The sequence below is a fragment of the Asparagus officinalis genome, chromosome 3, assembly GCF_001876935.1.
Source record: "Asparagus officinalis chromosome 3, Aspof.V1, whole genome shotgun sequence".
NCBI lineage: Eukaryota > Viridiplantae > Streptophyta > Magnoliopsida > Asparagales > Asparagaceae > Asparagus > Asparagus officinalis.
Window position 1 is genome coordinate 4192217 of NC_033796.1, and position 22707 is coordinate 4214923.

At 38.9% G+C, this 22707-nt stretch overlaps 1 protein-coding gene across 1 annotated transcript; it reads left to right on the forward strand.

The window, feature by feature from the left end:
- Positions 605–22203, forward strand: LOC109832523. The gene is made up of 8 exons (XM_020399872.1): positions 605–748; positions 1683–1769; positions 3719–3805; positions 9714–9926; positions 10797–10967; positions 11315–11368; positions 11442–11564; positions 21764–22203. Exons 1-8 carry the CDS (start codon positions 605–607, stop codon positions 22121–22123), a joined length of 1239 nt encoding a protein of 412 aa, XP_020255461.1. The 3' UTR covers positions 22124–22203.

Sequence of the window (22707 nt, forward strand, 5' to 3'; positions counted from 1 at the left end):
TTTGTAGTGTTAGTCACATAGAATTAGTCAAGTAGAACTTTTCTAGAACTATGATATTTTTTTTGTGTTAGTCAAGTAGAATTCTACTAGAACTAGAATTGCGATAATTTGTCATAATTATTCCACTAATTATGCTACCTATATATGTAGTCGTCAATTCACCTCTCTCAAATTATGCTCTAGATTGATAAAGAATCAATTGAGAAAAAAGTAGAACTACGACCTTTTGAAGAACATCGCTTCTCCTCAGTTCACAAATATTTCCGATACCTATCTCTCTTTTTTATTAGAACTTAAAAAGCTGATACTGCTTTAATTATTAGATCAAAAAATTGATTCCTTCTTTAATTAGGACATGATACACAACCTTCTTATGATTAAAGTTTATGTTACAACAACAACTGTTAAATATTTGAATACATGCTATCGTAACTTTTGTGCATAAGAAAATGAGTGATGTGTTTTCTGTGATTTTACATTATTTTAGGAATTTTAAAAATGAGTATTTGATGCATGTAATTAGTTTGTTAGTATATGTTTAACCTATCCTAATTAAGTGGCTCTTACTATTTATACATTATATGTTCATGCATGACATTATATGATGAATACAAATGATGACTTTGACATTTCTGATCTTTCACTAGAAGCTCCACAAAATGTTGCTGATGTAGATGATGACTCCGATGACTCAACAGACTCAACGAGTAGCGGTAGGAGCTTGAAGAAATTCTATAGCAGAGGCCATGTGGGATGATGGAAATCTAGGGATTTAGATTTTTATTTAGTTGTAAAATATTTTATTATTTGAGATGAATAGTAATGCTTTATTACTTTATATTTATAGTTATTACTAGACTAATCAATCTTAACTTGTTTTTAATATACAATTATTAACAATAGTAATATATATCGACCATTACCCCCACCAAATTATCCTACCAAATTATACAACTTCATAATATTATTCATCATTATCCCACCAAATTATTCCTCTACAAAAATTATCCATCATTGTTCCACTAAATTATCCCAGTGTTAAAAAATTATCTCACTTTACCAATTATCTCTCAGTTCAACTTAAAAAATTGTAGATGTAGATGACTCCTATGGATTTTAAAATCTATAAATTTTTGGTGAACCAAACTCAAGAATAGGATTCATAAAGAATCATTTATTTACAATTTTGCCATTGTTAGACCCAATTTCTATTCCTATTCCATAAAATAAAAAATTGAAACAAACACCCCCTAATTCAATGTTAATCGTAGAAAGAATATATCATCACATCCTTGAGTAGAAATAGTGGAGTCGAAATTTTTATATAAAATGCATGGTTTGAAATGTCCAAAGTACATCTCCCCCAGACTCTGCTATTCCAGTTAATCGTTTAATTAACGTAACCATGTTTGTAAAAAAAAAAAGTCAAGCTTCACTAGAGAGGAAAGCTGTGGCTGATAAATGAGCGCATTAAAACGCCAGGTCAAAATGCTTAATGAGTGATTAATTATTTTGGATATTTGCAGGAATATAAATAAATTTCATCCTCTACGAAAAGAGGAGGGCTTGGGAGTTTCACCAGCTTACAAGCAAATTAAAAGTCCAAATATAGTTAAAATATGGCTTCATTTTCTTCAGTAATGTTAGTGTTTGTCTGGTTTCTGTTGAGTAATGGGGTGAAGGGAGGTCGGAGTCTCACCGGAGGAGAAGAAAAGGAGTTGGATGGAAAAACGAGAATCATCAGGAAGCTAGCAATTAAGACCATAAAGGTACTAATTACAAACTTCTAATTTTATCTCATAATTATTTTATTTTTTTTTAAAATTTGATGTAAGAGAAGTTACTGAACAAATATATCTGTGATTTAAACACACTTTAATCCCTTTTTTATATTTTAATTTTTAGTTAAAATTCATGTGTGCAATATTGTTTGCCATCGAAATTGAAGTATTATTTGATAATTAGCACCTTTTTTAATGTCTAAGATGAGACCATTTCTAAGTAAAAGCATAAAAGATGCACAGGATTATTTAAAATTAGACCATTTCCAGACTAAAAATTAACTTTATACTTATAGAAGTATTTTAAATAATCATGGACGCACTGTCTTTTGTTAATTTTTGTTTCTCCATTTTTTCAATTCCCAACAAAATTAGACCTCCACCAAAGAACCACTTGGGTCAGTTAGTATAAGATCCCACCCGACATAATGTATGTAGATATTAGCCCCATAAATCTAAGATAATTACGTATTATCCCTTACATCTTGAAAATTACAAATGAGTCCCTTAAATCTTATAGGGTCTTTCAAAATGGCTCCTCTGTTAGTTTTTCAATTTAAAAAAAAAACCTAAACTAAGATTGGGTTAACTCTTAACTCGATATCTACAATCACCAATCTACTCATCGCTCTAATGTTTTCAAATCTTCTCAAGCTTGACTTTAGGTTGGGGTCCTTTTCTAATCATTGAAAAAGAAGAACTCTAGTGGATTTTGGTTTTTTTAAACGGGTATTGGGTTTAGACCCATTAATAAATGAGTTTGGGAATATAATTATGGAATGAAATAGTAACTTTACCTCTAATCGTTTGACGGAATATTCCCCTTCAAATCTAGCGTGTGTTAACTAGAAGGGCCACTTTGGGTTAACTCCTAACCCAATATTGCAATTTTATAAGCAAAATCGAGTTCTTTGTGTTTTAATTAGAAAAATATATCTTTTTTTTGCCATGCCATCATTGCTGGCCAAGAAGAAGTCGATTTTATGAATTATAGTATTTAAAATACACAAGACCACTAGTCCCATGTATTTAACGATCGCTAATTAGTGGCTAATTAGATCTTTATGTGTAAATATGACCACATAGAAATAGTTAACTTTTAATTAACGACCTCTAAATACAAGAAACTAGTAGCCCCTTATATTTAAAAGATTATATTTTGCAAAATCGACCTATTTTTAATAATATGTGGTGTTGTCGCTAAAAAAAAGGTCGATTTTGCTAATTAAAACACAAAAAGGTCGATTGTGCTCATAAAATTGCAAAAGTGGTATTTTTTAAAAAATTCTCCTATCTACAATTGCCAAACTACCCATCTCTCTAATTGCTTTCAAACCTTGTGAATCTTAGCTTTGGGTTATGATTCTTTTCTAACCATTGGACAAGAAGAACTCTGGTGGATTTGGGTTTTCTTAAGCGGGTATTGGGTTTAGACTCATTGAGAAATGAGTTTGGGAAAATACTAGAGAGGTAAAACAGTCATTTTGTCTCTAACCATTAGATTTGTTAGATATTCCTCTCAAATGTAATGTGTGTTACACAGAAGGACCATTTTTTAAGACTATAAAAGATTTGAGGGGTTAATATGAAATTTCTAAACTTTGAGGGGTTAATATGTAACTATTGAAGATCTAACTGGTTACATCTAATAAAAAAAAGCTTCTTTTTTAAGTTTAGTCCTATTATAGACGGGTAAGAAAATAAAAACTCATTAAAATATGGGGAAATTTGTTAAAATCCAAGGGGAGATTTCACTAGCAACCGGACTATCAAAATTCCCCATTTTCTCTTTATTTTTTGAATAAAGCTTATTATAGAGAACTTTTATAAGAGGAGAGGTACGCTGCATCAAAATGTTCATATTTATGCTTCTATGTTCGAGATTTTTCCCAAACTGATATATTTTATAAAAAAAAAATCGCTTTATTTTTTTGCAGAATGAAGATGTCGGCACCATTGATTGCGTTGAATTTGATAAGCAACCAACTTTCGTGGATCCTTTATCGAATAATAATTCCATCCAGGTACGATAAATTTCCCCCAATTGTTTTGATCTTCTTTTGTTTAATAAGATCATCAGGGTTTGTTAAGGGTATTAAAATGAGACATCAAGATGAAGTCCATCATCAAACTACTTTTTATTCTTTAATTTAAAAATGTAATTTAAGGAGATTATTAAAAAAAATTCGTAATCTAGGGCATGTTCGGTTCTGGAGTTCGACGAGGGATGTTTATTTAAGTTATACTTATAGGTACTGTTTGGCAAAGGGTTAAGTGAGGGGTTAAGAAGACTTAACCCCTTCTTAACCTGCCAAACACAACAAATCTATATAAGGGTTAAAGTGAGTTAACCCTTCATAATTTGCCAAACATAAAAAATATAGAAGGGTTAAGTTAACCCCTCTAGAAGGGTTAAAATGAGTTAACCCCTCAAAATGAGGGGTTTACTAATACTCCTATTTAGATGGAATAAGAGTTAACTCTTCTAATTATAAAGAAAATAGTCAAAATCATTGTTATTCCCAAACACTAAAACTGATCATAAGGGCTAAAATAAAACTTATTTAACGGGTTAATAATTTAGTCATTCGGATTATCAAATGGGCTAAGTACATTAATCCTTTTCTTTAACCCCTCTTCATTAACCCTTTGCCAAACGGGGCCTCGTTTTATAATTGCTAAATGTAATTTATTTGTACTTTAATTCTCTTTACATTCATTTTGGAGTCCAGAAAGTTCTGCTATGACTAGATTTCTGTAGGCTAAACATCGAAAGGGGGAAAAACAACTTAACTGGACGATTATCAGATAAGCCCCTTACTTTGAAAATATCAGAAAACTCAAAGTTTAGAGGTCATCGAAAACCCCCCTTTAACTTTGAGATTTTCATCAGAAAGCCCTCCTAATATTAGGACGGTTTTTTGCAAAAGTCCTAAATTTAAATTGGGTTTTCTAATAAAATTTTAAAATTAAAGGGAGGTTTTCTGATAATCCCTACGCTTTGGGGGTTTAATGATATCTTCAAAGTTATGAGGGGCTTCGTGATAATTGTCCAAAGTTAAAGGCGACCAACATTCCCTCCCTTAAACTATATGCAGAAGCATTTAGTTTCTCTCTGATGCTTCAATCATTCCCAGCATGCTTAGAAGCCTCAGGAACTGCTCCAACTTGAGGGGCTTCGTCATTATATCTGCAACTTGAACTTGAGAACTGCAGTAGCTCAACTTCGCAGCTTCATCTTTTACCAAATCTCTCAGAAAATGAAACTTTATGTCAATATGTTTACTTCGGCCATGAAATACTGGATTTTTTGTACAGCTGCATGGTAGAACTGTTGTCACACTGAATCAAAGTACTCTTCTCCTCTTTCTGGACAAGTTTCTCTAGCACTCTTCTAACCCAAACACACTGACAGGCACAACTTGCAGCCGCTATGTACTCGGCCTCAGTGGTAGATAATGCCACTACAGGCTGTTTCTTAGAAGACCACGACACCGCTCTAGAACCAAGAAAAAATCACAAAACCAGATGTACTTCTTCGATCATCCAAATCATTAGCGAAATCGTTATCGGTATATGCCACAAGATCTGTGCTTCCTCCCTTGTAGAAAATGCCTAGCTCAGTTGTCCCTCTCAAACTCCTTAGTATCCGTTTTGCTGCAAGCCAATGAGACTCTCTTGGACAAGACATGAATCTACTGATTAAGCTCACCCCATACATCAGATCGGGTCGAGTTGCAGTCAGATACATCGGGCTGCCGACCACTTGCTTAAACATAGTTGAATCAACTTTTCTTCCTGCCTCATCTTTTGACAATTTCGTGCCTGGAGACCACTTGCTTAAACATAGTTGAATCAACTTTTCTTCCTGCCTCATCTTTTGACAATTTCGTGCCTGGAACAATGGGATTTTTCACTGCATTACTATACTTTTCTTCCTGCCTCATCTTTTGACAATTTCGTGCCTGGAACAATGGGATTTTTCACTGCATTACTATCCACCATTCCAAATCTTACTAGAACTTCACAAGCATACATTCTCTGACATACAAAAATTCCATTTGAACTCTGCACAGCCTCAATTCTGAGAAAGTACCTCATTCTCCCCAAGTCAGCCATATCAAATTCCAACATCATTGAGTTCTTAAACTCATCACATATGCTTGTATCATTTCCTGTATATATCAAATCATCAACATAAAGACTTACTATTAAAATTTTACCTCCCTCATTCGACTTTGTAAACAATGTGTGTTCACAGAAGCATCTTTCGAAACATTCTCGAACAAAGTAAGCCTCTATCTTGTTGTACCATGCTCTCGGCGCTTGCTTAAGCTCATACAACGCTTTCTTCAACTTGTAAACTCTTCCCTCTTCACCTCTCTTCACAAATCCAATAGGCTGCTGAATAAAAACCTCTTCGCTGAGCTCACCATGAAAAAATGCGCTCTTCACATCCAACTGAAAAACATCCCAGCTATGTTGAGCCGCCATAGCAAGTATCAAACGAATGGTGTCAAGTCTGGCCACCGGAGCGAACACTTCAGTGTAATCCACTCCATATTGCTGCGCATATCCTTTCGCCACTAGCCTTGCTTTATACTTGTCTATCTCTCCATTTTCGTTAAGTTTGGTCTTGAAAACCCACTTAACCCCAATCGGCTTCACTCCACTTGGTAAGTCAGTCAGCTCCCAAGTCTTGTTCTTTTCTATTGATTCGATTTCTGCCACCGTTGCATTCCTCCATTTCTTGCTCTTGACAGCCTCCTCGAATGTAAGTGGATCATCCTTCGTTATCATCGTTGCATTCAAATCGTATTCATCTGACAAACCTTCACCAGTTTCGTAATCGGCCATCCAAAATGGTGCCCTTCTAACCCTCCCTTCAACTGGAGCTTCTTGAACATCATCATGTGGCCCATCAGGAGGTGAACCAGTTTCACCTGAGTTGTCACTTGAGCTTCTTGAATCAGCATCATTGTTCTCTTCTTCATAGTCCTTTGCCTCCTCTTCGATGTCACCCTTATCTTCATCATCTTCCCATTCTAAAACATCCAGCTTGCACTGTTCTTCACTTCTACCCCAATCCCAGCTTTCTTCTTCTTCAAATACCACATCCTTGCTGATGATGATTTTCTTGGAAATCGGAACAAATAATCTATAGGCCTTTGACTCATTGCTTACTCCTAACAAAACACACTTCTTGCTCTTGACATCCAACTTGCTTCTTTTTTGATCTGGTATATGAACATGAGCCACACACCCGATAATTCGAAAATACTTCACTGTTGGCTTTACACCGCTCCATGCTTTTTCTGGAGTTTTAGTTTGCACTGCTACAGTAAGACATCTATTGAGAACATGCACCCTCCATTTTATAGTTTCGGGCCAAAACACCTTAGGAACCTTCTTCTCAACCAACATAGACCGTACCATATTCATTATCGTCCTGTTCTTCCTCTCAGCAACTTCATTTTGCTGAGTAGTGTAGGCTGCTTATGCCTTGAGCCTTGCAAAACTCTCCAAATTCATTTGAGGTGAACTCACCACCTCTATCTGTTCTCAAACAAATAATATATGCACCAACTTCCTTTTCAACACAAGCTTTAAAACTTTTAAACATAGTTAAGGCCTCTGACTTTTCATGTAAGAAGTAAATCCAAGTTTTACGAGTAAAATCATCAATAAAACTTAAGATATACCTTTTGCCACTGTTTGAAGTTGGTTTGATAGGCCCACATATGTCTGTGTGCACGAGTTGAAGTTGTTTTGATGCTCTCCACAAACTACTTTTCGGCATAGAATCTGTGTTGTTTGCTGGCTAAGCAATCTGCGCATATTTTCTTTGGAGTCTTGAGAGAGGGAAGTCCACTCACCATCTTCTTAAGAGAAAGTGTCCTTAGTCCTTTGTAGCTTAAATGACCGAATCGACAGTGCCAAAGATGAGACTCATTCTCTGTCATGGTCTGAAAACATGTAGAGGTTTTTGATGCCATAGTAGCAACCAAGAAGAACATTCTATTTCCACTCATATCTGTCTCCATAATTAATCGTCTCCTAGGATGATTGACCTTACACTTTCCATGCTGAATCAAAATAGTTAGACCTTTTTCTTGAAGCTGCCCTATGCTCAATAAATTGTTCTTAAGCTCAGGAATGTAATAACATTTGAACCGGAGCAAATCCATTTACTCGCAGACGAACACTGCCTTTTCCCACCACAGCCATTCTAGTATTGTTGCCAAGCTTCACGGTCTGCCTAAAGCTTTCATCTAGCTCTGAAAACCACTCCTTGTTTCCACTCATATGGTTGCTACAACCCGAGTCTAGAAACCATACTTCTTCCCTCTTGGCTTGTTTGGGATCGACATAGGACATTAGCAGAAGCTCCTCTTCTTCATTCAATTCAGCATAGTTCGCCTTGTCCTCCCAGTCAGGACACTCATATTGATAGTGTCCCAGCTTGTGACACTTGAAGCATTCAATACTGGCTTTGTTGAAGGACTGTCTCCCTCTCCCTCTGTCTCGGCCTCCTCTGAAAACAGCTCTACCTCTTCCTCTTCCTGCTCTATCCTCATGAGTGACCTTCAATACCTGCTCTTCTTCTACATGGCCTCTCATTCTTTGTTCATGGACGAGGAGACTACTCTGCAATTCATCGATTGTCATCGTTTCCAAGTTGTTGGATTCCTCAATCGAGCACACTACATAATAAAACTTTGAAACCATGGATCTCAAAATCTTCTCTGTGATGACATTTTCACACATACTCTCACCACAGGCCTTCATTTTGCTAGCTATAGTTAGAGTACGACCGAAAAATGCATTAACAGTCTCTCCCTCCTTCATCCTGAGCACTTCGAATTCTCCACGCAAGGCCTGCAACTGTGCTCTCTTGAGCCTTGTTGAACCTTGGAATTTCTGCTTCATTGAATTCCAAATCTGTTTGGCCGTGTCGATGTTGAGGATTGTTTCCAGGATTGTTTCCAGGATTTCACGATCAATGGATTGATAAAGAAAATTCTTTGCCTTTAAATCCTTTAACTTCTGCTCCTCAATCGATTTGAGTTGTGCCTCTGTAGGCACTGCTCCATCTGCCACTGCAAAGATCCCATCTTCTATAATACACCAATATTCTTTGGAGCGAAGAAAATTTCCCATCAGCTTCGCCCAATGGTCATAGTGACCATCGAATTTGGGGATAGCAGCTTGCACAAATCGACTGCTCTCTGCCATTCCTCTCGGCTCCTTCACTCTGAAAGAAATTTGCTGCTTTCTTTCAACACACACTCACTGTTTTTCCTCACGCACCCTCACAATCAGGCCCCTGTAATGGAGCTCTGATACCAATTGTTAAGCACAAAAGTAGTATTGCACTAAGAACTGGTTTTACAGAGAGAATGTGTTATTGAATTCAAAGCAAAACAGTTGTCTTTAAAGCCTTACAAGTTACAAGATGAAAGATTCAAAGAAAATAACAGAGCCCACGTTTTACATGACCTATAACGTGGTGGCTAGTTAACAAGATGCACGTCCCTAAGGAACAGGGATTTATTTAACAAACTAATTGAACTTAAACTTAGGAAACTAGACCTCCTAACAACCAACAGAGCAGAACTCCAAAGCCAAAGAGACCTTTATAAATATAGCTACCCCAAGTTTGCTCTAGCCATTGTTTTTGAACATCACTTTGATTGTAAAATATTTTTTGAACATCACTTTGATTGTGTGCCATAGTCGCACTGAACTTTTATATACTAGCTTGCGATTATTTAGTTATATTCTTATCCTCCATCAGCCCTATGTGTTTATTTAAATTTGTTTTTCTAACATTACTGTGAACACTATTATTTTCCTTTATTAGGTTACAGCCAGTCATTGGAAATTCTTCTTTCTTTTTTTCCTCAATTGAGCAATAGATTTAACATGCAGGCAACACATATTTCGCATTCTAATGATGGAAGGATTCCAGTTCATACAATGTCCAAAATCGCGCTTGAGAGTGCTGCGTGCCCATCGGGAACAGTCCCTATCAGGAGAACTACAGCTGAAAATTCTTTCAGGTTAAAATCGTCAACAGAGTCTGGATCAGGACAGATAACCATAGCTAATCCTCTAAATTCTGCTGGTCCTCCTGGAGTTCATGTAAGTCGCTTTCATAAATTGCAGTTTCGGATTAAATCACAGTTAGATATTGTATGTTTGTTGTTCTAATATCAGAGTAAATGGTAGGAAGTTTTCTGCTTATTTCAATAGTCTTTAGTTGTTTGTACCTATACATAGGAACATGAATATCTGAACTCAACAGAAGGAATTAATCTGCAGTTACATTAGTGATTGAACCATAAAATGAGAATTAACTACTGCAGAAGCAAGAAGGCAAACTTCTTATCATTTGGAAAGCAAAATGAAATTTGACGAAACAAGGTCGTACTGGGAAATAGTTTTCCTCCTTTTCTTTTTAATGGATCTTCCTGTTCTCTTGACCTATAATGTATAACTTTAAATATTTAACCTTTACGAGAGGGAAAAACTAACAATAGCGCCATGAAGTGCAAACTGTTTCAATGTATCTGTAACGCACATACTAGACATAGTGCAAATATATAAGATTATGAATTGTAAATCTGTGATACCTAGTTATTTATTCAACAAGCTGATTGCAGAAAGTTGTAGCTTTGAATTTTGAATATTTGGACCTCAAATAACTAGAATTCATTTTTTTTTCAAACTGAGTAATTTTATTTTTCTGATATGTAATAACCCTTGTATGAACAGTAATCATCTGTTCATACATTTTGACTTGACGTAATATCAGGATTGCAGGACATGAGTTTCTTCAATCAAACTAGAATTTTGATTGTTCAGATTCAAATGGCTAGTAGTTTCCATGTCTTACCAAAATTCCAGAGCATCTGAAATTTCAACATTTAGTATACGTACTTAGCTACTTAAATCTTAGCAGTATTTTATGTCATCTATGCATTTTAATTATTGGTTGTATTTATTGTTTAGTATGCAGCATTAGTATCTGACAAAGGCAGTTACCGTGGAGCTAACGCAGTGCTTGAAGTACACGCTATTTCAGGAGTTGGACTAGATCAATATAGTGGCACTATAATTATGATGTTTAGCGGGTTTGGAGGTCCGCCGGAGAATTTCAATGTCATATCGGCTGGGTGGCTTGTAAGTCATTTTCATTTGACACTTTATTTTCTCTTTTTCCATCTTTTGTTTTTCTTCTTTGTGAAAAAATGATCAGGAAATCATAATGCAGCTATCAAATTGGCCCGTGGTTTCTTTCTGATGTGCTGACCTTTAAAAGTAAAATTCCTGCTATAACAGAAATGCCTAAAGCTTCGTATAAATTGTAAAATTTTATAATCATTGTATTGTTTCTGAACTAGCTGTTTACCTGCTAAGGTAAAAAGGTAAAAGTTTATGGCATTTGAGATCTGATAAACCTTGACCATGTTCATGATGTGGAGAAATTTTGTAAGTGAGATTGGCTTATATTAAATGATTCTATCCAGGTACATCCAAAACTCTACGGAGACAACCTTCCTCGATTAACCATATTCTGGACAGTAAGCACAAAATCATCTACAATTTCTCAAATTATAAAAAGTGTTGTATTTATATACATAATTTGAATTGCAGACGGATGGTTATCAGCACACTAACTGCTTCAATCTCCAGTGCCCGGGTTTTGTTCAGAAGAGCTCTAATTATAGTCCTGGAATGAGCCTGGGCGAAGGCCTTTTTCCATTGTTTATATTCAAGGTATGTTAGGTCTTTTCTCATAGCAACGGAACGCATAGGTTATTTGCTCTACATTATGATATTTTAATTGGGTAATGCCTTGGAGCTTCTTCTTCAGTATTATTCTAGTTATCTTTTTAGTTTCTGTGAGGAATCCCTTTCCTTTAAGGGCCTGTTTGTTTGCTAAAAAAAATGAGAAAAAAACTCCGTCACGTATGATTTCAAGAAATCTCCCCCCGCCACGTAGGATTTTGGTTTCAACCGATTTTCAAATCACACGTTTGTTTCGTTTTGTGATTTAAAAAAATGAGGGTGGCACGTAGGATGCCACATCAGATTTTTAAGAGAACTCATTTCAGCCCAAAACCCTATGAAAACACTTGGAAATGTCACTTCAAAGAATTTTTAATTACTAAAAGCATTGTTGAAACAACGGCTGGGAATAAGAAGGATTATTTAATTGCTGAAAACATTATTGCTTTTGCGACTGATTTCCTTTTTCTTTTTTTTTATGTTCAAACAAACACAAGAAATGGAAATAGATGATTAAAAGGTAATATTTAATTGCTGAAAACATTATTGCTTTTGCGGTTGGGTTTTCTTTAAATGTGACCTGACAGGGATTTTATTGCGAAACAAACGAAAAAAAAGAAAAGCGGGAAATGTGTTGAAATGTCTTGAAATGGGTTGGAAATGTGTGTTTTCCATTTCCTTTTTTTTCCAAAAAACAACCATACAGGCCCTAAAACAATAGAAGAGGTAAAGATTGTTGGCGTCTGTGGCTAAATCTAGAATAAAATAGATAAATCTGTTGGAGAGTTAAAAGTGCTGTATTTTTAAAATTTTTCAAGTTAGCTGTTGTGCGCTTGTGAAACGTTGTGCGTAAAGTAATATTTGGCCTACTTCGGTGTAATGATGCTAATGCCAAACTGCTTTCAGGAACAGCAGTACAGTACACTGGTGTGCACCAACCAAATAGTGTCATGATCTCATCGATCTATAAGATCTTTCGGTCAAGGCAAAGATCTCCTCGATCTGTTAAACCTTTCAGTTAAAACCTTTCAGTTCAGGTAAAGATCTCCTTGATCTGTTAAAACCTTTCAGTTAAGACAGAGATCTTTTGATCTGTAATAACCTTTTGGTTCAGGGCTCTGTTCTTTTGGGCACAGACTAAAGCCTGCACGCTTTCAAACTTTGTAGCAGCAGCACAACAGCTTAAACACTTCAATATTTTTTTTTCATATCTTTCAGAGCTATCCAATGGGCTCTATTTATAGGTCTCTAAGGTCAGGTCAAGGATCATTTGACTATTACAAATCATAATGATAATTATGATTATAACGGTAAATGACTTAATTGTTATAACTGTTGTATGCAATTTTAATTGATGCATGCAGAAACGTCTGAACGCGAGGGTCGCGTTTCTATGCAACGTGATGGTCGTGTTCCCTCTCGCGAAAGCGAAGCTCGCCCGAGCTTCGAATGCGAGGCTTGTTCGCATGCTGCGAGGCAGCCAGTATGGCGCCACCTAGCCCCGATGCGTCCATGCGAAGTGCGCCTTATAAAACGTCACTTAGCACCGTAGCCTGATTAGCCCCGATCCCTGACCCATTAGCCCACGACCCACAAGCCCACGGACCCATGACCCACGACCCACTAGAACTTATGAGTGATTTATTGAATAAAAATAATTTTCGGCTTACCATTGGCAAACCTCGAATACAGGACCTTTTGAAACATCAAAACTTTAACTTTCCGCTACGCAACTAAGGATTTCTGAAAAATACCAGTAATTAATAAATACATAGTTTGAAAACTCATTTTAAAAAAGCGGTTTTGATAAAAAAATCCAATAATCCCCTACAAGTTTTTAAACTAGTGTCGTGTAACGGTGTCGTTGTTTCAATCGTTGTGCATAAGATAGATGTCCTTGGACTTGAATCCCCCTTAGATCAATTGAATAAAAGATAGATGCATAGTATCGCAAAGACTTGAATCAGTACATGTCTAAAATCCAACGATCACACAAGATCAAACTCATCTGTGGTAGTTTTCACTTTGAACCACACTTACCTTTGTCTTTTCCTTAGCTTTAGCTTTGCACATTTATGGCTCTGTGCATGTCCTGGTTTCTGCTAGGGTTCTAGGTATTTTTTTCACAAGACATCATAGGAGACGGCCAAATCTCCACTCATGTATAGGTGAGTTCTTTAGGCATGTTTCCTATCAAACATCCCGCATCTGAGATTTTTTGAACTCATTAAGGCTTAAGAGTCATCATCTCTCAAGATAAGATTCTAGGTGAGTCCTTTAAGCGTGTTTCCTATCTATCACCCCGCATCCGAAATGCTTTAAACTCATCAAGGCTTAACAACCATCTCATTCACATGATAGGATCATCAGTGAGTCCTTTAGGCATGTTACATATTCAACAGTCCGCATCTGAAATGCTTTGGACTCATTCAAGGCTTAACAGTCATCCTCTATATATCATGATAGGATTTCACTTGCATATCTTATTTGACTTTTGAACCAATCATCTTATCATTAGTAGCATAAGCTTTAAACTAATAATTTGACGTAAATGGTAAGTATTTGTAAGGCTCGCCAAACTATGCAAATCTTACTTGACTTTTTCAAGTTGTTGTGCGTTTATGAAACATTGTGCTTAAAATAATATTTGGTCTACTCCGGTGCAAGGATCCCAAGGCCATGTTTCCAGGAACAGTAATACAGTACACTGGTGTGCACCGACCAAGTACTGTCAAGATCCCATCGATCTATAAGACCTTTTGGTCAAGACGAAGATCTCCTCGATATGTTAAACCTTTTGGTTCAAAACATTTCGGTTCAAGCAAAGATCTCCTTAATCTGTTAAAACATTTCGGTCAAAAAACCTTTCAGTTAAGACAAAGATTTTTCGATCTGTAATAATCGTTTCAATCTGTAATAGAACAGTTCTCGGCTTGCCATTGGAAAACCTCGAACACAGGACCTTTTGAAAAACCAAAATTTTAACTTTTCGCTACGCTAGTAAGGATTTCGGAAAAATACCAGTAATTAATAAATACATAGTTTGAAAACTTATTTTTGGAAAGTGGTTTTGACCAAAAACCCAACAGAATTGTCACCCCTAAAGTCATGAACCAATTATTGTATCATGTTGAACTCAAGTTCATCCTTCCGATGTAGCTAATTTCAGCTAAAAACAACTAATTTTGGTGGAGCTATGAGAGTATATGAAAAGTGTGATGTTATATCATAGTTTAAAAAAAATCAATGAAGAAAAAGATTGTGACTGAACTACAGCTTTTATTCCGTATATGCAAATTGAAATTGTAATCAAATAGCTACCACGATTTTTAGTGCCAACAATTGTAGTAAAAGGCTCTCTGCTTAACATTAAGAGCGCTGCCACCAATAGTCCCTAGGGCTCTAGGGTTTTATCTCTAGAGTTTCTAGAGTTTCAGCCCCTAGATTTCTAGGGTTTGATCTTAAGAGCTATAATCAAATCTTCTCTAGGGTTCTAGGGCTCTAGGGTTTGATCTTAAGAGTTTCTAGTGCTCTAGGGTTTGTTCTGGCGATCACTGACGGCTTTGCCTAAGAGAAAGGCGCCGCCACGAAAAGTCTCTCTACGTCCCTCTACTCTAGCGTTTTGTCTCTAGAGTTTCTAGAGTTTCTTCTCTCTAGAAACGTGTCTCGCTCCGATAGTTTTGTGGCATAGTTATTTGGAGAGATTTGAGCCCCGTCCCCAACCCTCACGGCAACCCTCGGGGTTTCCCACATCTCGACCTCCGAGGTAGTTGTCTCTCGGCTCACACGAACGGCATCGCCGTTTCATATTTAATTAACGACATCGTCGTTTCATATTTAATTAACGGCATCGTCGTTTCATATTCCATTAACGGCGTCACCGTTTCAAGGCCGCCTTTCGGCCTCCAATTAACGACATCGCCGTTCAAGACTTTTCTCGGCCTCATATTAACGGCATCGCCGTTTCAAGACTGTCTATCAGTCTCAAATTAACGGCATCGCTGTTCCAAGCTGTCTCTCGGTTCCAAATCAATTTGGAACATGGCGAGAATTGATGATGATGGGTTGGCCGAGCTTTGTGCCAAATGCAGCGTAGATGACGAAGATGACCCTGTTTTTCTGTCAACTAAGGACCGGACATACTCGTCCTCCCTTAACAACTGTCTATTGGGGAAGGTTTTTGGTAGGAAAATTGTTAATAGAGATGGCCTTGAGCGTGTTCTTAGGAAGGTATGGATTGTAGATGCCCCCTTCCAGGTGGAACTCTACAGTAAAAGGAATACTTTCCTTTTCAGATTTGGTTCCGATGCAAATAGGGAGAAAGTGCTTGAGGGTGAGTCATTGTGCTTTAAAAGGAACCTGCTCAATTTGATTGTTCTTCGTAGGGTCGGTGCCCTAACTTCTCTGGATTTCTATTTAACTTTATTTTGGGTAAATGTTAAGAATGTACCACTGGCTACGATGAACGAGAGGTGCGTCAGAGACTATGGCTCGCTTATAGGAGAACTTAAAAGGATTGATTTGCGGGATAATAAGATGCGGCTGAGAATTCTCGTGGACATTACTAAGCCTCTAAAAAGAGGCATACGTGTTTGCTTTGAAGAGACCGGGGAGTTTGAGAAGCTCTACCTCATCTATGAGAGACTTCCTGACTTTTGCTTTTCATGTGGCATTATTGGCCACAAAGCTACTGAGTGTGACAAACGAAGTGTACAAGTCGATGGTATTTTTATCACATCCAAAAGCAGATATGGTTCTTGGCTCAGAGAACCCCCTCCATCTTCAAGGCTTTTGTGACTCAGTTTTCTGGAGCAACTAAAACAGAATGTGAGGGGCAGAAACAACCATCATCTCGGGTGGTCTCGAATGATACTCAGGATGATGATTCAGATTATAATGCTCCACTACAGATCATTCCAGTAACTGTGAGGTGTGAGACCCCCCTGTAACCTTGCTCATGGATACCAATGTTGGCTCGGATTTGCATGACGTTATAGTTTCCACATCCACCTCCGAAAAGTGGGCTTTATCGACCTAGAAGATGCTTGCTAGAGGGTGTAGGCAGCAGGGCTCCAAACAAAAAGAGAAAGGGGCAAACGCAGGAAAGATTCTCTGAAGGATCCTCCAGATGTACATGAGAAGAGGGCACGATTGGTGATTTTCGATCCAGATTCTACCCTTATTGAGGCGCACCCTGGTGGCCAGGGACGCCTAGAGCCATGACTTGCATTTGTTGGAACGTTCAGGGATTGGGGAACCTTGAAACGTTGACTGCTTTCCGCAGGTTGATGTGGACTCATTCCCCAAGTCTAGTCTTTCTTTCGGAGACTAGACTTTCTGATAGGTGGGCGCAGATGATCAGATTTCAGTTGAGTTTTCAGAATTGCTTTGTGGTGAATAGTAGGGGAAGAAGTGGTGGACTCATGTTACTATGGGGCGATGAAATGAATGTGACTATTCGCTCTTTTTCTCCGAGGCACATTGACGCATCAGTTGTTGACTCAGCGGGAAGGAACTGGTGATTCACCGAGGTTTATGGTCATCCCCGGAAACACTTAAAAGGTACCAGTCCTGAGATTTGTTGAGACGGTTGAGGGGTCTTTCCTATGAGCCATGGTTATGTGGAGGTGACTTTAATGCCATCACGAGTTCAGGGGAGAAGCTGGGTAGTGGACAGGCACATGTTTCGAGTATGCTAGATTTTCAGAATGTTCTGCTGCATTGTGAGCTACTTGATCTGGGGTATTACGGGCACACCTTCATTTGGATTAATCGTCAGATTGGTACATCTCATATCCATGAGCGCTTAGACAGGATGGTAGCTGACTCTGGCTGGCGTGACATATTTCCCACTGCTGAGATACACCACTTGGATTTTTCTATTTTTGACCATCGTCCTATTATGTTATATTTTGCTGCTCCTCGCCCCCTTCCTATTAGGCATGGTCGTCCCTCCGCTTTGAGGCCTTTTGGTTCAAATAGGATGATTTGAGTGATGTTAGTAGCAGGGTCTGGCCTAATATCTCCACACAACAGGGTTTATGTGAGTCAGTTTGTCAGAAGCTAGGGTCTTGTGCTACAAATCTCAGTAGTTGGAGCAAAGAGCGTTTTGACAGATGAAGGCACAGATTATCAGTTATTCAGCGAAAGCTCCAGTCTCTGTACTATTCTCCTGATGTTGAGGATCGTATGGCTGAGATTCGAAGACTTGAGAAGGAGAGGGATGTTCTTGAGTATAGGGAAGAGAGCTTCAGACAATAGCGAGCTAGGGTTGATTGGCTCCGAGACGGAGACCGTAACACCAAATTCTTCCATATTAGAGCTTTCACTAGGAGGAAGAACTTTATTAGTCGTCTACGTCATCCGAATGCCACTTGAGTGGAGGATCCGATGGGAGTTGCAACGCTTATTAAGGAGTATTTCTCGGAGCTATTTTCTTCTTGCACTCCTTCAGATGAGGTTTTGGCTGAGGTGGGTGGTGCTATCTCTTCAAAGCTTTCAGTGAATGACCTCCCGATCATTTCTGAGCCTTTTACAGGTGATTAGGTATGCGGTGCTTTCGATCTATGGGTCCTTCTAAGGCACCTGGCCTAGATAGCTTCCATGCATCCTTTTTTCAATCCTAGTGATCTATTATTGGTCCAGATATTTCGGCTGCATGTTTGGAGATTCTAAATGGGGGCTCATCTATCAGGTCTTAGAATAAAACCAATGTGGTTCTCATCCCCCAAAAAAATTCACCTGAGACTGTGGCAGATTTTAGACTCATTGGCCTATGTAATATGGTCTACAAGATTGTCATGAAAACCATTGCTAATAGGCTGGAGCGGGTTCTTGGCGGATTGATTGGATGCTTTCAAAATGCTTTTGTCCCAGGGAGATCTATTTAGGATAATGTTATTGTTGCTTTTGAACTTCTCCACATATTGCAGAAGAGGAGACGGGGTCAGCCTGGTCATATGGCACTGAAATTGGATATGAGTAAGACATATGACAGAGTGGAATGTGGGTTTAGACAGGGCTTTTCAAGTCATCGGATTTCCAGATCATTGGAGGCATCTCATCTTGGACTGTATCTCTACTTCATCACTCTCTTTCTGCCTCAATAGGCAGATTGTGGGTAAGGTCACTCCTACTTGTGGTCTGCGACAGGGATGCCCACTATCTCCTTATTTGTTTCTTCTCTGCACGGAAGCTCTCTCGGCACTGATCATCAGATAGGAGGAGAACAAGTACATCAGAGGGTTATCTTGTTCTTGGTCGGGGCCAAGTATTTCTCACTTGTTCTTTACAAATGACTCTTTGGTTTTTATTCAGGCTTCTCAGGCTGCTGCATAGGCTATCCAGAGTACTCTACTATTATATGAGGCTGCAACCGGTCAGAAAGTCAACTTTTAGAAGTCTGTCATCACCTTTAGCCTCTGTGTAGATGTGGATACTAGGGCCTCTATTTTCTCTGTCTTGGGGCTTGATAGGACCCAGTCACTTGGTAGGTACTTAGGCCTCCCTTCGGTGGTTGGAAGAAGTCGTCGTCAGACTTTTGCTTCAATCAGAGACTCAGTTTGGAAAAGAGTCCAAGCTTGGAGGATGGCTCTTTTCTCAGTTGCGGGACGAGAGGTTATGGTGAAAGCTGTTTTGCAGGCGATTCCATGCTATGTGATGAGGATCTTCCGCATTCCCATTTTATTGTGCTGGGAGATTGAGTCTATAATTATGAGATTCTGGTGGGGATCAACTTCTGATGAGAGAAAGATTCACTAGGTTAGGTGCCAGAAGGTGTGTTGTACAAAATCAGAGGGTGGTTTGCGCTTTAGAGATCTACAGATGTTTAATTAGGCATTGGTGGCTAAGCAGGCATGAAGGATCATTCAGGACCCTTCTTCTCTGGCTAGTAGGGTTTTGAAGGGGAAGTATTTCGTGGACTCAAATTTCCTTTCAGCTGGTGTCGGCCCTAGCTGTTCTTATTTATGGCGGAGCATTATCTTGGGGAGAGAGCTCTTGGCTTGAGGTCTGAGATGGAGGATAGGTGATGGCCAGAGTGTCTATATCAGTGCTGACCCATGGATCCCAAGGCCCTTTTCTTTCAGGCCAATCACTTCTCCGATCGACCCTTCCAGAAGTGTGGCTAAGCTGATCTCTGCTTCGGATACTTGGAATCATGATCTAATTGCTACCTCGTTTTGGCAGGTGGATCGGGAGAACATTTCATTAATCCCACTGTCGCCTTCTCTTATCCCTGACAGACTCATTTGACATTATGAGAAGGGGTGCTACACAGTCAAGAGTGGTAGGGTTTTGAAGGGGAAGTATTTCGTGGACTCAAATTTCCTTTCAGCTGGTGTCGGCCCTAGCTGTTCTTATTTATGGCGGAGCATTATCTTGGGGAGAGAGCTCTTGGCTTGAGGTCTGAGATGGAGGATAGGTGATGGCCAGAGTGTCTATATCAGTGCTGACCCATGGATCCCAAGGCCCTTTTCTTTCAGGCCAATCACTTCTCCGATCGACCCTTCCAGAAGTGTGGCTAAGCTGATCTCTGCTTCGGATACTTGGAATCATGATCTAATTGCTACCTCGTTTTGGCAGGTGGATCGGGAGAACATTTCATTAATCCCACTGTCGCCTTCTCTTATCCCTGACAGACTCATTTGACATTATGAGAAGGGGTGCTACACAGTCAAGAGTGGACACCGACTTCTTCGCCACACTATGCCTAATACTGCTTCCACCTCGGATTCTAGGGTGACGAAGTGATGGTCCTTGATCTGGCATACGGAGATCCCACCGAAGATTAGAGTGTTTCTGTGATGCATGTTCTATGATGCTCTCCCCACCTCAGCTGGCTTATCTCGCAGGGGATCTCTGTGTCCCCTAGTTGATGCCTTTGTTCTGCTGCCTTTGAGACTGCCCTTCATATCTTCACTGTCTTCTCTTTTGCTCGTTTAGTGTGGGAGTCCTTAGATCTTTGGGAAGTGATCGATGACTTTCGAGGTACGTCTTGTGATGATTTTCTTTTCCATCTCACCTCTGTTTGCCCTGGGAACTCTCTGGCTTTGGCTTTCACAACCATGTGGTTTATATAGGGGAAAGGAATATGCACTCCCACGATGGTGATGTTAGAGAGGTTTCGGTCTTGATGACTCAGATTCTTTGTTTTGTGGAGGAAGGGGATAGAGTTAGAGGTCTATCCCGTGATATTATCACCCCTTTCAAATGACTTTCTGCTTGGAATCCCCCTGCTTCTGGTCTGCTGAAGCTCAACACAGATGCTGCTGTTCCTCTAGAAGGAGATAATATTGGGTTGGGATGTGTTATTCGGGATCACCATGGGCATGTGATTGGTTACTATTCTATGGGGCTTAATGGTCCTATGTTTGTGGATCATACAGAGCTGTTGGCTGTCCTGTAAGGCATTCGTTTTGTTCGGCGTATGAACTGGAGGATTTCAATGGTGGAGATTGACTCTCTAAGGGTTGTCTCCTTGATGGACTCTCCTTCTCCTTTTGCTTCCATGACTCCTATTGCAGATGAAATTCGCGCTGGTCTGACTGCTATTGGTTGCTCTAAAGTTTCTTATGTAAGGCGCATTGGTAATGGTGTTGCTTCTTTCCTAACTAAGTCGGTTGACTGTTTGTCCTTTTGTTCTTGGTCTGGTTCTGTCCCTTTATTTTTGAGACAGAGTGTTGTTAATAACTTAGCTGGTTAGATTGTCCTACCTGCCTTTTCAAAAAAAAAAGTCTCTCTGATTTAAATCCACGGTAGGAATTTAATCAGTGTGAAACAATTAATGTACAGTCAAGTGGTTCGTTGGATCGTTGCTATTTCAATCTAGTCCAATATAAATAACCATATCATATTATGTTGATCTCTTTTTCTCATTGGATCCTTTTAGTTTTCTGGTTTGAATATTTTGGGTTAATTTCAGAAAGCCTGTCTTAACTTAGCGGGTTTTGTAGAATAAGCACCTTAACTTTTGAGGGGTTTCGTACGTAACACCTTTGAATTTTTTTTTTATTGCACTAAGTATGTTGAAGATTTTTCACTTCAACCCCCTAAGTTACACCGTTAAGTCTAGCATGTCATGTGCCTTGGCATGACAACGAGGACGAAAATGCCCCTCCGCCCTTTAAAAATCGCCCTTCTATCCTCTTTATTATTACTAACATTATAACACTACAAAACTTTGACAGGATAAACAAACCGGAGACTGGTGTCTCTCAACATCAGACGGTAAAACCGAAGAACTAATTGGGTGGTGGCCGAGCTCGATCTTCACCAGTCTGGCCGAAGAAGCGGAATTCATCGAATGGGGTGGAACAGTAATGTCCGCTTTGGACCAGAAGAGTCCTCCGATGGGCAACGGGCGATTCCCACTGTACGGTGCACGTGTTTCTCTGATCAGTACCCTCGACGAAAACAACAACGCTCAAGATCCTAAAGGAAGGCTTGTCGCAGATAGATCTGAATGCTACAACGCTGCTTGGTTTGGTAACAGGCCTGCGTACGGGTGGTCGTTTTACTACGGAGGCCCCGGGGGATGCCTCGGTTAGCAATTTTATTTGTTCTTGGTTAGTAATTTTACGTATCTCGTTAATGACTTTGGTTTCTGAATAAAATTATCTTGAGAGGGCTTAATTGATCGCACCTACTTCTTCGGTCGGGTTATCTGTTTCTGTCATGAATTTACGTAGAGCAATTCCGACCTTGCTAGGGTACTTCATTTTATATCATAAAAAAGTCACTTATAACAAAAAAAATAATAATAAAACAGTTGCAATTATAATTTAAACTATTTTTTTATTACAAATTACAACTATAGTTATAGTTTGAATTGATTGCATCAAGTCAGCTAAAAGTGTTAAAGAATCAGATCCCTCCCTCTCGATTTTATTAGAAGACGGAGATAAACATGTCATTGCCCCCCTAGGCCCTGTTTGGTTCCATTTTTTTGTTGGGTAAAAGGGGGAAAAGCTGCCAAAAATGTCAGCTTTTTGGTAGCTTTCCCCCAAAATCGCCTCTTATAGAGTTGATTTTAGGGGAAAGTTGTCAAAAAGCTGACATTTTTGGCAGCTTTCCTCTCTTTTACCCATCTAAAAAACTGATCCAAACAGCCTCTAAAGAAATTGATCCTTCT

Bases quoted from the DNA above. Each gene is read 5' to 3' on its own strand.
- LOC109832523 (XM_020399872.1), top strand. From the start codon at position 605: ATGAATACAAATGATGACTTTGACATTTCTGATCTTTCACTAGAAGCT. The intron at 10,968-11,314 runs GTAAGTCATTTT...GATTCTATCCAG, and splicing joins TCATATCGGCTGGGTGGCTT to GTACATCCAAAACTCTACGG. The intron at 11,369-11,441 runs GTAAGCACAAAA...TTTGAATTGCAG, and splicing joins GATTAACCATATTCTGGACA to ACGGATGGTTATCAGCACAC.